Source organism: Sminthopsis crassicaudata, chromosome 3 (genome assembly GCF_048593235.1).
Source record: "Sminthopsis crassicaudata isolate SCR6 chromosome 3, ASM4859323v1, whole genome shotgun sequence".
Taxonomy (NCBI): domain Eukaryota; kingdom Metazoa; phylum Chordata; class Mammalia; order Dasyuromorphia; family Dasyuridae; genus Sminthopsis; species Sminthopsis crassicaudata.
The window spans coordinates 265,467,190-265,484,164 of record NC_133619.1 but is presented as its reverse complement, the minus strand read 5'-3'; the positions used below and the strand labels follow the sequence as shown (position 1 = coordinate 265,484,164).

The 16,975-nt window shown below is 35.0% G+C and overlaps 1 protein-coding gene across 2 annotated transcripts in view; it reads right to left on the bottom strand.

Annotated features, from left to right (window-relative positions):
• RUNX1 (RUNX family transcription factor 1) overlaps positions 1-16,975 on the bottom strand; it is a 313,280-nt gene that overhangs the window by 128,066 nt on the left and 168,239 nt on the right. The window contains exons 3-4 of one of the 2 annotated variants that reach the window (XM_074300678.1): positions 7,410-7,448; positions 701-954 (exon numbers count right to left, since the gene is read on the bottom strand). In XM_074300678.1, the coding sequence (XP_074156779.1) occupies positions 701-954; positions 7,410-7,448 (293 nt within the window). The remainder of the gene's footprint in view (positions 1-700; positions 955-7,409; positions 7,449-16,975) is intronic. The other variant, XM_074300679.1, reaches the window with a different exon arrangement.

The window sequence follows — 16,975 nt, the reverse complement described above, 5'->3', positions numbered from 1 at the left end:
ATCTACAAAATAAATTTGTTTCTTCTCACTGGTATATCTGAAAAACCCTCTGGGAAGAGAATTGGGAGAGGTAGCATTTGGATGCTGGGTGACCTGTGGTCCTTTTTAAGAGAAAGTAAGTGGAAAGCATAACTCTCTATTATCTCACTATGAAAGAGATTCTTAAAGAATAGCTTTGAGAGTTGTTTGGGCACTTTTAAAAAGTGCACTGTCACACCCGATGCCTTTTAAGATGTTTTTATAGTGTCTATGTTCATTTATCCACTTTTTCTAAATGCTAGCTCCGCCCTCTTCACCCCCAACCTCCCCTTCACTTTTAACTACTGGACATCCGGAGCCCGAAATAACTAATATATTCTTTGAAAGTCATTATACCAATGTAGCATCCTCTTTAATCCCAGAAAATACGGAGAGCTTCAGTTAAAAAGAAGCCCATTCCCAGTCTGGTAAGGCACAGAAGAGCTAGCTAGGCTGATTAAAGAACTAGTTACGTTCTCCCAAGATATGGGAACAGCCACTAGAAGGAAAACAACAATCACAACAAAAACTCTTCCTTACAGTTTTAATCGGGCCTGGCTCTCACCTCTTTTTTCCTACGACCACGTACCCTATTGTCTTTTCACCCTTCCCCCCTCCCTTCCTCACTCTCTCCTACCTTTCTTTCTCATCACCTGGCTCAAAGTTTAAAAGCGCGAAATACCTTGAAAGCAATCGGCAATGTTTTGTTGCATCTCCAGTGCGTGGGTAACACAGAGCAGAGGAAGTTAGGGCTGTCTGTACGGACCAATTCTCCCGCGTGATCCGCTAAAACCTCCACCATGCTGCGGTCTGTACTTCTGAGTTTTCCCACCAGGGAGGCGCTGTTCTCCTGGACAGCCAGCGGCAGTGTTTCACTCATCTTCCCCGGACTCAGCGTGGTGGAGGGTGGCGTGAAGCGGCGGCTGGTGCTTGTATCTACGGGGATACGCATCACAACAAACGTTTTGAGTTAAGTCTCCCAATAATTCTTATAAAACAGAGAAATAACTGCGAATCTTCAGCAATTAACTCTCTGGAAACATAAAAGTATGTGAGACTATTTTCTGAGTGTTGGGGAAGAGAGAAGAAAGAATAAGTCCAAGTTTAAAAAAAAAAAGTTTTAACGATGTTGCAAGGTTTCAGGATGTACACACACGCCTTCTAATTCTTGACTTTTTAGTGAGTTAAAATGTAGTGAAAAATAATCTTCTTATACTTTTTTTCTCTCTTAAGATTTCAAATTCAGTCTTTGGTTGTTATAAAAATCACCACAGGCCACGTTCCCATACACTTCCTAAAATATTTATGCAGAAAGAAATATGACTACCACAATAGGATCTGGAATTTCCAGTAGTTAACTGTCTGAGGTTTATCCAGGTGATTTTTCTAAAGTCCCAGTAGAACACAGAATACCTTAGTGCCTTCCATGGACAGCCAGTTTTAAAACATAAAATTGTCTTCAGTCCACAAAGACAAGAATTGTAATTTCCAAAGATCAAGCTAACAATGTATGTGCACCACACACACACACATATATACTGTACTTCATCAAATATTTACAATATAATCTTTAGAGAACTTAAACACAACAGAAATCCATTAATGTTCTATGCAGGGATTTTTTTTAAGTAGCCTTGAAAATCAGCTTCAGTAGTTGGATCTGTGTTGGTCTGGGAGTACTTGTCATGATCTCTTGATATAATCTTGCAAAATGCTCATTGTAGCTTTTAAAAGATTTTTTTTTCTTGTTTTCTCAAGTTTTAGAAAAGTTCCAGTAGATGATAAACGCCCAGGCTAAAACAAAACAAACCAAAACTCCACATTTGAGAACTTGGGTTTGGGGGTGTTGGTTAAACTTGTGGGTTCCTCTGTGGTTTTATAGAGTGCGAAAGAGCACTCAGAAACACATGCACTCTCCCTCTTCGGAAGCCAACTAATATTCTGCATCAGCCAACTTTTGCAATACTTAAACCAATCTTCCTCAAATTCAGCAGGACTGTTTAACTACATAGAAATACATATACGTATACGTATGTATACATACACATATCTATATACATAATATATATTATGTATAACCTAACAGGTGTAACTCCTTTCTGAATCAGACTCAACCAACAGATCAATGCAGATGCTGCAGTTCTGGTTTAAAAACACATACACACTAACATTTCTTTTTGAAGTGCTGTACACTTGCTTCCGCAGAGACACACATACACACAGACCAGTTGTCAAAGGAAACAGAAACAAAAAAGTTCGTAGCCAGGATAGACGTTAAAGCATCCAGCCAAGAATACAGCTCATTAAAAAGTGGAAAAAAAAAATAAAATCAAAAACACCAATGCAGGACAAGGAAAAACAACTCTTGAAATTCTTCACGGGTTCACGGGAGTCAGCTGGATAGAGCTGTCTACAAGCTCACTGAAAGTGCAGCGTTATGACCTTCTGTGAGATGTTTGTTTGCTCAGATTGCGTCTTGAGAAAAGCCCGGTCCAGCCTGCGCCTTCTGGCTCTATGAATGAGATTGACTGGAAATGAATGTGCTTTTACTGTAAGAGAGTTCGGAGGAATGCCATTCCCTCAGCTCATTTGCATAGGGGGAGGACGCTGGCCAATGAGCAATCTTTCCGGTTCAAGCCAGGGCGCGGCTCAAGTCCACTGGCTCCTGGAATTGGCCAGTTGATTCAGCTCGGGCCGCTACTGTACTGAGAGCAAGGAGCCTATGTGTCAATGGGATGCCAAGGCCACCACAACACATAGACACAGTCACCCACTTGTTATGGCTGGGATTGGAACCTTACCACCCACCGACCACATTTCCTGAGGCCTGGCCCTGATGCTCTTGCTTTGCAAACACCCCCATTTCCTTTCAGTCCTGCAAAGGGGCTACGCGGGAGTAGCTGTAGTATACAGCTGCCAGCCTGTGGAGGAGGAGAAAGGGGTTGCTGGCTCTAGGGAGGACTTATGCAAGCTTTCGAGTCTGTTATACAATTTGCAAAGGAAGGGGTGCAAGCAGGGGTTGGAGCTCGGTGCAGATGGAGCTGGTGCTCTGAGTGACTCGGGATAATTGTCTGGAATTCTCAGCGAGATCACCAGTTTTCCCCCACAGCTCACACGAAGCCGCAAACCGACTCCTCGGGCTGACCGACCTCCCCAGGTCTTGGCGATGGGAGAGAATGATTTAGGACAGGGGGCAGGGTGGAGGTTAGTTGGGATTGTGCATGCCCATGTGTCTTGTTTTGAGGCTGCAGAACAATGATGCTGATTCATTTAAAGGATCCAGACAACTATAACTTGGGATCTTTGTTGTTGTTTTCTTTTAATTGCGGTTGAGTCGTGTACCCTCCCCCTCCCCCTCCCCCTTTGAAATTGTGTTAGAGTCGGTAAGAACTTGTCCCGACCTATTCTAAGTTTTAGAAAAGTATGTATGTGTGTTGGTGTGGTGGGAGAGACTAATAAGTGGTAATTCTCTCCCCGCCCCCTTTAAAATATCCCTTTTTTTTTTTTATCTCCTCTCCTGGATTACACAGGAATGGTGCTCCAAAGGAGCTCTTTGGTAGTGCAAGCTTTAATACTCTGCCTTTGACCAGAGTCATTTCAGCTTCAGTCTCTCTAGTTTAAGCTTCAGATTCTTCCTCCTTCCCTTCCCACTTCTTTTTTTAGTACACCACCGAACAAAAACCAACTCTACAAACTCGGTCTGTGAACTTCCCTCGTTCAAATCCCCAATCTCCCCAAGCTCTTTCGAAGTCCCAGGTAGATTTTCCTCTAGGGACTTCCGGGCAGACCCATCACTCATCTCCTCCACCCTCCTGGCATCCAACTCTCAGGGGACAGGGGGCAGTGACACCTCTAACTGGGAGCAGAAGCAGGAGGAAAAGAAGACGGGTGGGGGTGGGGAAAGGAGAGGATTTTTCGGCCAGAGGCTCGGTCTGGCACTCGAAGTCTTTCTCCCTGGCGACTGCATTCATATGGGGAGAAACAAGTCAAATAGAAAGGAGAACTGGGTTTGGATGCAGATGGGATAAGGGGGTGTATAGAGAAAGTGTTTTGTCTTTGGTTTCTTGGGTGATTATTTCTTTTCTTCTCCTACCCGCCCTCCTAAGGCATTGCTCGCCCCCCCCGACCGCAGCGTAGCGTAGCCAGAATACAGGTCCCAAGAGAGGCGCAACAAAAACCAGCGGCTACTGCGAAGCCGACAGTTCATCCCGTCTGAGAGTGTCCCCTCCCAGCTTTAGCAACTACCATCCGCATAATGAGGCACGAACACTAGAGGGCACCGCTAGTCCTGCACATGGGGTACCTTCGCAGCTTCAACCAGTTTTAACGCGAAGCGTTAAGTATTTTAGTTACAGCATGATTGCCCTGTCCTAGACATCCTCTTTAACTACACATCCTCTCCGGTCCCTGATTCCTAACTGAGAAAACTTTTTGTGCACTGGCAGCCCCACTTTCGCCACTTCCTCCAAGCTAAGCTGTGGCAGAAAGCATAAAAGGGATGAATACATACAACTTAACTGAGGAACATTTAGAACAGATATCGTTATGTATCATGTTTCCCTTTCTTCACTCCTAACCTGGTAGGAAATATGGCTTGGTGGGAACTGAGATCGAGCCCATTAATGTCAGGCTCCTCTTTCTTCCACCAGATGTTTCAAAGTTAAATTAGGGATGTATCTGTTAGCGAAGGCTCTTGTCCTTGTATTCCTTCCCTCTCTCCATCATTTCCTCGGGTTGTGCCATCGATTCCAGCACAGTAGCTTCAGCTCAAACTATCCTCGTAACTGTCTTGGTGGGAGGGGATGGAGAGGATGTCAGGAGAGCCACAGCCACTAATTCTGATGGCTCCATCCCCAGCTTGGCCTGAGTCCTTTCTTCTTTTTCTTCTATTTTAGTCCTTTCTCATTTCTCTACAAGTAGAGAAACTTCTTAATTACTGATCTGGGAATAATACTGGAGAACTCCTAGTACTGATATACTTTATAACCTAAATTGGACCGAAAAAATGTCAACACATGTTTCTATGAATCGTTTCTGAGAAAGATCAATTTCTGGCTAAGCTTCAAGAAATCAAGTGCAGCCTTTCACTTGCAAGAAACTTCTTTCTTGCTCCTGATGACAAACATTGAGTTAAACACACACGCATACACAAACCAAAACTTCCTTTCTCCTCCTTCACAAGTTCTAATTACTCTCTCAGGTCTTGGTTCTGCGAAAGGCCAAGACACCGATTTCTGCAGACTACTCCCCTGCATCCCTTACAATACAATAAAAAGCCCCTTTAGTAGATTTGTTTCCACCCAGATAGATAAAATGTGTAGAACTGTTTTTAAAGTACTCGCTAGCATTTAAATATGAGTTAAAAATTGAATTTTAAAGATATGATTAAATTCAAAAATTGAATTTAAGAATAAAGAGTTATTCTCCTTGATATAGTAGACTTAAACTCTGACTTCTGGATATTTGAATCTTCTTAAATGCACAACTGTACATATTTTGTCGGAGGGAACTTGTGCTAATGGATCTTTTGAGCCCTACTGATGGTGTGCTAAAAAGGTATAATCACATGAAAAGCATTCTTGAAGCAATAGTATATGTGCCAGATTATAGAAGTCATACTCATCACTTTTAAAGGAAAGTTTGATAATTATATGGCTGTACACACTGAACATGTAGGTATTTTAGTGATTGGGTTTATGAATTTCAACTAATAATAGCTTACTTGTGACCTTGGAGATTTTTTAAAAGCAGGACAAATAGAATAACAAATAACAACAATAAAAGCCTTTGCTCATTTGTTCTCTGTTGGACAATTTTGTATTTCTGTTTTCCAGGACCTGCTCCTTTTATGTAATGTGTTGAGCAAATTTAGAAAACTGCTAATAATTTCTTATTTTCTAGGAGCACAAAATGAATGGAAAGCAAGTTATCATGAACTGATTTAAAAGTTACTGGAAACCTAGAGGTTGTTAGGTTTACTACACTAAACAAATTTCAATAATGCAATATCACAACGATATCCCTTTCCATAGGGCTAGGTTAAGTGGAAAACACCTTGATAGATATTTAAGAAAGAAAAAGGGAGGAAATAATGCAAGATTACTATTCCTCCTTTCAAAATATTTCCCACAAAAATCTGACAAAAAAAAAACTCCATGAAACTTTCTCTGGAAATTTTAAATTTACCTCAAGTGTCTTAAAAATCAAGAATAAAAGATAATCCTTGTTTTAGTATCACAAGTGCTTTCAAGTTTGCTATAGAAAGAAAAAAAATCAAAAAGATTTGTAATATTATAAGTTGTATGTCATAAGTAGTATGCATATAGTATAATAGGAGGAAAAATCATTTCGATGGAAAGTTATACACCCTATTAATGTCCTCTATAATATAAAGTAAGCATCCAACTAAGAGTAGGATATATCAAAGATATTTTAACTCTGCTTTTAAGGAAATTTTCAAAGAAGAAATCATGCATATAGGTGAAATAAATTTTCTCTAGTAACTTGTTTAAAATTCCTGTTTTTTGCATTTTTATGTTTCTGTCAATTATACATTACTTAAAAATATTTAATTCTATTTTCCAGATTAAGTAAGTGTATTTTATTATAGGTTAGTTGAAACATCACAGTGGTAGATAGTGCAAAGCAAGATTTTAATTTAAGTATTATAATACAAATATATAATGTCACAAAGTCTACAGACTAAATATACCTAAATATATAAATTGGTTTCATTTTAAATATTAAAGTCTATGCTTCTCTTTGGAGTGTTTCAAAGATATTTAACTTAAAAAAATCATATCATTACCTTATTCCAATGTCTCCTTTCTTAATTCAAGTATTCAGGTATATTGTGGTTAGTATGTATTAATTTTATTAAGAGTATCCCTCATTAAGTCAATTGTGTACATAATAAGGAGCAAATTTTGAAATTAAGAAAAATTAATCCTTTTAATTTACGAAGGCTGAGTAAACATTCTATCCCCATTAAAATTTTGTATGGCTTAGCTTGCAGTATGTATATTAAAAAAAAAAAAACAACATTGTTAAAATAGGTAATAAAATGTGTTCTAACAGAAGCCAAGCTTTACATTAGACAGCATTCCTACAAAGAGTCACTTAATAATAGTAGAATGCAGATGTTGTAAATGCTACAAAAATAAAGGTATTATTTAACATTTCATTTGAATGTTTTATATGGCATGCCATTTATATGGAAAGCTGTATAAAACTATTTGAATCAGCAAAAAAGCTTGATTTAATTGTTTAATTAATTGATTTGCTTTTATTTTTGTATCTAAACATGTTATACATATGTTTGTATGATGCATTCATGTACACACAAATGCTCAAATGGCTCTTAAGATATAAATATTTGCAGTGTTCCATACCGTGAAAGTCTCTAGGAGGATTCATTCCATGTACATACTCTGAAAGAAAAGAAATTAGTGAAATAAATGTTATATGAATAAAATGAAAGCTGCTACTGAATTTGTTGGTAGTTGCTAGATTTTCCATCAAATGGATATTGCTTTATTATAGAAGATGCATTTTTTTTCTTTTTTACCTAAGTCAAGCTTCTTAGAATTTTTAAGACATGCTGTTTTTATGCAGCATATATTGTGTGATTTTTTGTAATTGCATTTCTTCAAAATATTAGTAGCATACTGAATAGAATTTGGCATACACATATGCATATGATTATGTGTATTTTAAATTAGTGCTTTCCACTATACAACAGCTGAATTTTTATCTTTTCTGGATGTTTCCCCCTCCGAAATCTTTGTTTAATACAATGAAAATTATTTGTATTTTAAATTCTTGCCACATGACAAAATCCTTTCGAATTCTAGGAATCAGTGAGTTCATAGTTAAATTTAAAAATAACAGCATCATGCAAGCATTTTAGAAAAACCTGGACGATAGTCATTATTAGACAGCTAGAATAGGTAGGTCTAATAAAAAATGTTGGTGTCCTTTAAAATGAAACAATACATAACACCTTCTGAATAAATCTTCAAAGAGAAATATTCATAGACCTTAAGATCATTTACTTGTTCCCAAATTTTAGTGACTGTTTAGAAATATTGTTTCTCTCTTTTTTCTTTTTTTTTCCCTCTCCATTGCAGAGGGACCTGTACCACTTTTTTTTTTTCCCTAGACTATTTGAAAATTGTCTTTCTCTGATATAATTGATGTTATAAGACATTCTATTTGGAAGCAACTTTTCTATATAGCTACTATTTTTGAAATACATTTCAAATTGCATTTAGGGAAAGCATAAAAAGGAGAACTAATTTGACTATTTTAGGCAAATAAGCAGAGCATTAAAAAGTTCATTTTACTTCATTTGGTTATGTATGTAATTTTGTATTTTCAATTACTTTTCTGGTTATATAATGTGACACAGAAAAGTTTGTTTATATTGAAAATCCCACTTCTCAAAGGTGGTAAAAATTTCATTTCTCAGAGATGGTAAAAATGAACATCTCAGTTATTTTAGCCTAAAATTTGATGTAAATATGTGACATCATTATATTTTTAAAGCCTTTCTATACCACTAAAATTTTATTTCAAAATTAACCATGTTTTTAAATGAGGCACATATTGAATGAATAAATAGAAATATTGCTATTATGACCACTGTTGTATTAAGAGGGAATTGTCTCAGTTTACTAAAGACGTATTTAGATAGGGAATTGAATAGGATTCATTTCTTTATGACTGGAAAGAGTAAACAACTTAAATAAAGATGTAACCTATAATGAAAGATAGAAGGAATTAAATATGGATAGATAAAAGCATGCTAAAAACCAAGATTGTGGTTTGCAAGCATAAAAAAGGAAGTTATAAAGAAAAAAAGGGAGTGAGGTAGAGGTAAATAGTTGTTTTTGTTCATTAAGAATATTAAGATAAAAATAACAGATGGATACTGAATTCAGATAATAAGTTTGGTTCAGAAAGAAAGTTTGAAACATTAGGATTGACTAAATAACTGAAATGTAATTAAGAAGTACAGACATTGGTTGGATTAGCTCAGGAAAGTTCTCCCCCCCTCTGCCCCTCAACTCTTTCTGTCACCACCAAATGACAACATGAAAAATGCTTGAATGTACAATAGTTTAAAAAATAATGGGGGCATTGTTGAAAAGCAAGGACTTAATTGAGCAGAGCTAATGGTTCTGTGATTTGAAGCTACTTTATAGAAGTGCACACAAATCCCAAATTTTCATGGCTTTTTTTTAAAGCACAAAACACATAAAGTAATATGCCAATTGTGACTGTTTCTTTGTTTTTATTTTTACTAGAGTGAGTGTAGTTAGTAAAATTTATGATACATTGTTCCTGAATAGGTAATTCTGTGATATGAAAAGGCTACTGTTAATTGGGAGAACAGATAATATACTTGGAGATTCTAAGTGATTTAGACAAAGAAAAGCAAAGGAAAACATAGTCTAAGAATCAAACTCTTCTGCCTTTTTTGCTACCAAAAAAGCCAGTTACTTTAGATATTTATAGTATATACTCATAGTAAAGATATTTCTACTAGAGGGGGAAAACGTCTACAACACTATGCCCTTTCATTCACCTCATTTTCAGACATTCTAGAGTATCATGTCTTAGATTTCTCATCTTTCCTCTAACTAGCCTTTTGATATGATTCAGGTAATAAGCACACATTTCTTTACCACAATCGGCTCTTTATGACCATTTTAAAGTAAAACATTTATTCACTATTTAGTATGAAAGTTATACTTGGAAAATCAGCTAGGTCAGATTCTGAAGCACTAGAGAAGACCTTCAAAAATTGTGTCCTTGGGGCAGCTAGGTGGCACAGTGGATAGAGCACCAGTCCTTAAGTCAAGAGGCCTGAGTTCAAATTTGGCCTCAAACACTTAATACTTCCTAGCTGTGTGATCCTGGGCAAGTCACTTAACCCCAATTGCCTCAGCAAAAATAATTAAGTAAACAAATAAATAAAAAAATTTTAAAAAGTGCCCTCAAAGAGTTTGGTAGATGAAAGCTTCTTAAGGCCCATCTGCCTGTATTCTATTATATATATATATATTTGGAAATATTGACTCTGTTAACTTATGTTTAATATCCAATAGAAACAGTGTTTCTTATTATTTCTTCTATGCATCCACAAGATGTATACATATAAGTAGATAATGAATATACTCAAAGTAAATACATACTAATGTATGATGGTCATGGTAAGATTATTCTAGCAGAAAAAGCCACAGGTAGCTGAGTTTTGAAAGAAGTTAAGGATTTTGAGAGGTTTAGTTGAGAAGGATTTCAAGCATAGGAGACATCACATTTGACAGAGAAAGAGAAAAGAGAGAGAGAGAGAGAGACAGAGAGAGACTGAGAGAGAGAGAGAGAGAGAGAGAGAGAGAGAGAAGAGAGAGACAGAGAGAGAGAGAGACAGAGAGAAAGAGAGAGAGAGAAGAGAGAGACAGAGAGAGAGAGAGACAGAGAGAGAGACAGAGAGAGAGAGAAAGAAAGAGAGAGAAGAGAGAGACAGAGAGAGACAGAGACAGAGACAGAGACAGAGACAGAGACAGAGAGACAGAGAGAGACAGAAAGAGAGAGAGAGAGAGAGAGAGAGAGAGAGAGACAGAGAGACAGAGAGACAGAGAGACAGAGAGAGAGACTATGCTAGACAGTGAGTAGGGAAAGACCAATTTAAACTTTCTTTATTCTTTGCTTTCCATCTTACTTGAATAGGACCAAAATGTTATCACAATAGATTTGGAGTCAATTTACAGTGTGCCCAACTATGGCTGACCAGAACAATATGAACCTGCTCAGAAGGCCCACAGGTTGGGCACAAATAATCTATATACACATATATGCAACATGCACACAAAAGTGAATAAAAGTAATACATGTGCCTACCCAAAATCATCTCCTTTTTCTACTTTCCTACTTCTGTCAAATCCACCACTTCCATGGTCTTCCCTGGTTTGTAGTCTTTGTATTACTGTTCACTGTCCTTTACTCCACTGAGTTGCCAAATCTTTCTATTTCTATCTTTATACTATCTTGCTTATCTGACAGTTTTTCTCTATTCACAAAACTGATTCTTTAATTCAGGCCCTTATTACCCCTCACTTAAATTATTTCAACAATTAGCCTCCCCAATTCAAGTCTCACTTTATTCTAATCAATCATTTACATACATGTCAAAGTAATTTTCCTTAAGCTCAGAACTGACCTTGCCACTCCCTTATTCAGCAAACTCTAATAGCTCCCTATCACTTCTAGAATACAATATAAATTTCTCTATTAAATTATTAAAGCTCTAGTTAATCTGGCCCCAACCCATTTTTTTTCCAGACTTAATCAACATTTCTCTCCTTCCTGCATGTTTCAATCCAGCCATATTCTGTTTCTCACATAGGATACTTCATCTCTAGTAGGCTTGACTGTACTTTCTATCCTTTATGTCTTGGATGCTTTCTTTTCTTTTCTCTCCCTAATAGGGCCTTTTTTTGGATGGGGAGGGGCATTTGGGTTTATGTGACAGGGTCATACAGCTAGTATATATCTGAGGCCAAATTTGAACTCAAGGTAGAGCCAATGCTCTATATACTGTACCACTTTTTAAAAAAAATATATAACTCAAGTGTCATTTTCTGTTCACAGACTTACCTGATCTCTCCTAAGTTCTAATATTCTCCCTAACAAATTACCTTGCATTTAACTACAAATACTTGTATTTATTTTCTTTATATATGTATTTCTATATGTACTTGTAGTATCCAAATTTAGAATGTGAGCTTCTTGTAAATATGTATCATTTTTCTGTATGTTTATCCTTATTAACTAGAATAGTATTTGAACATAAAAAGTGATATATATGTATGTATGTATATATATATATTTGTACTCATTGTTTTAAAATATTTTCGATGAACTATATGTATATATAATATATATGTATGTGTAAATACATTTATTTATACATTTATATATTCATGTAGGTATACACATATATGTATATGTATGTTTCTTAAACATATTTAATAATAATGTATCTTCAATACAATCAATATCTATCTTCAATAAATATCAATACATATCTTCAATAAATAAACTATATGTATGCATATATGATATATATGTATACATAGGTATATACTTTCATAAATATGATATATATATACACACATACACACACATATATATAGTTTATTTATTAAAGAAACTTAAGAAACATTAGTACATATATATGCAAGAAAATAGATAACAGCCATGTATATCTATATTTATATATCTATATCTATATCTGTATCTATATCTATATCTATATCTATATCTATATATCTGACGTTTTGGCTGGGTGGGAGAGTGAGAAATGGCTTGAATATAATCATATAGTAACAATCATTTATATGCCAAGTATATTTCTAGGCACAATGGATTAAAAAAATACAAAAACACCCCTTCCCTTAAGGGACTCTCATACATTTAGGGGAAACAATAGAAACACATATAAGTGAATTTCCATTATATTCAGAGTTCATAATTATTCAGTTTGTCTGACTCTATGTGGGTTTTCTTGGCAAAGATACTGCAGTAGTTTGCCATTTCCTTCTCCAGTGGCTTAAGGCAAACTGTTTAAAGGACTTGCCCAGGATCACATGAATGTCTGAGCTGATTTGAATTCAGGTCTTCCTGATTCCAGGTCCAGGACTCTAGTCATTGAATTATACCTACTCAGAGTATATACATAATAATTAGTGATGGTGTTAGTGATGCCATACCCTACTGAGGGGATCATGAAAAGTCACAGGTAATGAGCCCCGAAAGAAGTTAAGGATTTTGGGAGACTTGGCATTAGGGACAAATAATTCAACAGATAATTATAGAGATTCTAACTGTGCTAAGGACTGAGAAGATAAAGGCCAATCTAAACTTTCTCTGTTTATGGGAGCTTAAAAATAACAACAGGCATACAGATGTAAATAAATATAACATATATTCACCAGAAAACTTGCTTGATTGAATCCTGATCATTTCTGCAAATAGATTGCATGAGAAGATAGAATCAGTCTAAGGTGTCTTATATGTAGTATTTACTGAAAGCAGAGGGTTGAACTAGATGAATTTGGGAGGTTCCTTCCAATCTAATGATTCTAAAATTCACCAACTTAATGAGAGGGATAATAAAGACATTTCAAATTGCTATGAATATAAAATAATATGCTTAGAATAAAATTCACTCTGAATGGCAAATTTGATACTAGTCTTTTAGTGATTGATTATACTCTGTAATATCATGACAGTGATTAATTAATTGAACAGTGCCCATTAAACAATGCATCTTTATAAAATGATATATATGCCCTTTAAGTTGTATGCAGACAGAGCTCAGAATTTCTGCAAAGCATCTCTTGATTGAATCAGAAATGGAAGCAAAACAACAATCAACAACAATTGAATTGCACAGCCCTATTAACCAGGATCAACACCACTAATGCATTTTCATTGCCACACCTGAAGCCACAAGTTAATCTCATAAATTGTTTCTTGTCCACTTAACATTTCACCAGCCACTGATAGTCTGTCCTTTGATTCTTGGGACTTGGCTATATCATTTCAAAAGCTTTTCCTGTTATTTTTCCCACTATCAAAACTGCTTTACATGAAATCTCTTTTGACAGATTCTTACAGACAGGCAATAAGATTCATGATTTATGGGAACAAAAATTACACTTTAAAAGGCCTTGAAAATAAAGATTTTACACAAGAATCATTTAAGTTAAATATTTGTTTGCCTAAAAAGTGAAATCTTTTTTTAAATTTGGGGGATAGGATAGGGCAAAAGGTATGATTAGATTCCTCAGATTTAACACTACTTGGTTCAATTAGTTAACATTTATTAAGTTCCTATTATGTATGAGGTACTAAACATACAAACACACAAAAAAACAAAACAGTTCCTGCTCTCAAGAAGCTTACAGTCTATTGCAAGAAAACAAAGTCAAAGTATATATAAAGTAAATGACTGGGGCTAGGGCAGAAGAACCTAGTAAATGAGGCCATCAAGTGAATGAAGTCTCTTTCTACCACTTGAGTGACTCTTTAAAGAATCAATAGAATTTCAGTCTTCACTTGAAGAAGTTCAAGAAAGAAGCATCAATCATGTACAACATATTAAGAGTATTCTAGTTGGGCAGGGCAACTATAGGATAATTACACTGCTATTATTAATTTAGGCAACATCTCAACATGGGCTCATGTAACTGAAGGTAGGGGTTGCAAAATTATGATTTATTATCAGGAAATGTTTGATTTGTACACATGTTATTTATTTATGTGCCTAAAGTTGAGTAAACATTTTTAGCATGAAAAAAGGTTGCTAGTGGACAAAACTTTAAGAAGTCCTTCTCTAAACAGTGTAGAGAGCTATGGTTTCCTCTTTAAAACAATTAATACTATTCACTTGGGTCCTCAATCACTAGATGATGGCAAGTGGAAATAATTCTGTCTGGAGTTAAAATGTTTTACTTCAAATACCACCTCTGGTTATTATCTGTATAAAGTCCTTAACTAAGTCCTTTAGTCCTTAACTTATCAGGGTCTTACTTTCCTTATCTGAAAATGAAGGCATTGGACTAAATATCTAAATCTATAATCCTTTGATCCTATAAACCAAAGCCTTAGTTTGATTATTGAAAAAATGAATTTTCTACCCAGTTATATTTTTTATGACATCTGATGCTTATAATACAAGTTCCATTCATTTGGAATTTTTGACAACTCAGTCTATTCTAGGACTAAAGGTTTCCCTTGAAGTGCTTATGGAAGTGTGGTACATTAGAAAGAATTCTGGACCTGGAATTGGCAGAGGCTTAGTTTTGAGACTTGATTCTGATTCTTCTTAGCTCTTTTAGTTTTTCACAATCATTCAATCTCTGAGTCCCAGTATCCTCATCTGTAAAATGGGCATAATATCACTAATACATACTTGTTCACTTTCAGTACAAAGCACTATAAAAATGTCAGCTAATGTTATTACAAAGAACGGTTTTACTAACTTCCTCTGGAGATGAGCTAGAGAATGAAAGGTATAAATTGAAGCCACTTAAGAGATGAACACATTTTTGAAGACTTCAGATAATATTATAAGTATTGATTTTATTATTCATTCAAACAAGCCACCAAAGAACCATATTTAACTTTGTGAGTAGTTTGAATTTCTTCATCTTAGAAGTGTAAGAAATAATTTTTTTAATATTCCAAGATTTAGACATTTTATTAATTTTGATAACTTTACCACAGCTATTCCTAACCAATGAGATTTTACTTACACACACCCACACATTTACACACACCCACACCCACCCACCCACACCCACACACACATATATATATATATATATGCATATATATATATATACATGTATAAAAAAGATAGGAATGTATATACATCAGACTAAGTATAAGCATTTAGTCAGATTCCTTTAAGATGAAGGAGTTTACTATTTACTAATATTTCTTATTTTAAAAACATGTCTATACTAGTATTTGAGCTTAAACATTTTATTTTGTTATTATTAATTATTTATTTTATTGTTAAAATATTATTTATTATTAACATGACTTTAAATTATATATATACAAAATGTAATGTCTATCTTGAAAAGAATTCCAAGTCAATAAGTCATTCAGTGAAGATTTATTAAGCACATGTTATGTCCAAGTACTATGCTAAGCAGTGGGAATAGAAAAAGAGGCAGAAGACAATCAATGTTATGCAGAAGTTCTCAACCTAAGAGGGAGGCAACAAAGAAACACATGTGTGCTTGGAATGTCTTCCTATCAGATATGGTATTTTAAGTGGAAGTTAAAGAAAGCCAGGTAAGCCAGCAGGAAGAAAAGAAGAGGTAGGAAATTCCAGATGTGGAGGACAACCAGAGAAAATGCCTGAAGCCAGAAAGAGAGTATCTTGTTCATGGAATACCAATGAAGCCAATATCACTGAATTCTTCATGGTAAATATCCACTGGCTACATATAAAATGTGTGTGCATGAATATATATATTTCACACACTCATCTGCAGAAAGACATTCATACTGTATGTAGAATACTAAGCTAGACACCATGGAACAAATCTTATTTCTATATCTTCCTGATTTCAGGAATTCTGCAAAGAGATGAAGAGAATAAGTAAAGAATTAATAATTATCCATTAAATTTCATTATTATTGATGCTATTATAAGATAATACTTTGAAAGTTCACAAAGCCTCACTTAATTGTTTTGATCATTGATAAAGCCAAATAAACTCTATAATTGCCAATCTCCATTTCCCTTTGTGATACATGAACACAGCCAAAAAAGATAAAATGTATTGTAGGGTCTTTAAAATTGAACAATATAATTTAGTTTAAACAATGAACCAAAGTGAATGAACATCATATGTTTTTGATAATTTATGAACTTATCATTCTACAAAAATTTATGAAGCTTTTATATTGTATCATGAACCAATGAATGGGTGCTTAAATGAAAAATATTAATCAATGTTAGATGGTAACAAACATATATTTGTTAATGTCAACTGATTAAAAATACATATAATGGAATTTGTATCAAAGCTGTTAAACATTTATGAAAGATATTAAAATGTATTTTTAAATAATGGAATTTTATAAATTGCTAGTTAAAATAGTTAGCATGCCACACAGTGGTAACTTAAAATCTTGTTTACAATGGAGGAACATCTTTTGAAAATTGTTTGAGCTATCCTAATGGGTTTAAAATAAGCCAACATGCAGTGATAAAAATCATGAACTTTGGAGTCAGAGTTGTGTTTTGTTTAACTTCAGGCAAGCCATTTACTTTCCCAGGCCTCAGTTTCCTTTCTATAAATTGAAGGTATTGGACTAGATAGCCTGGAAGTTGACCAGCTCTAACTCAAAGTCTTCATGTAGTCAT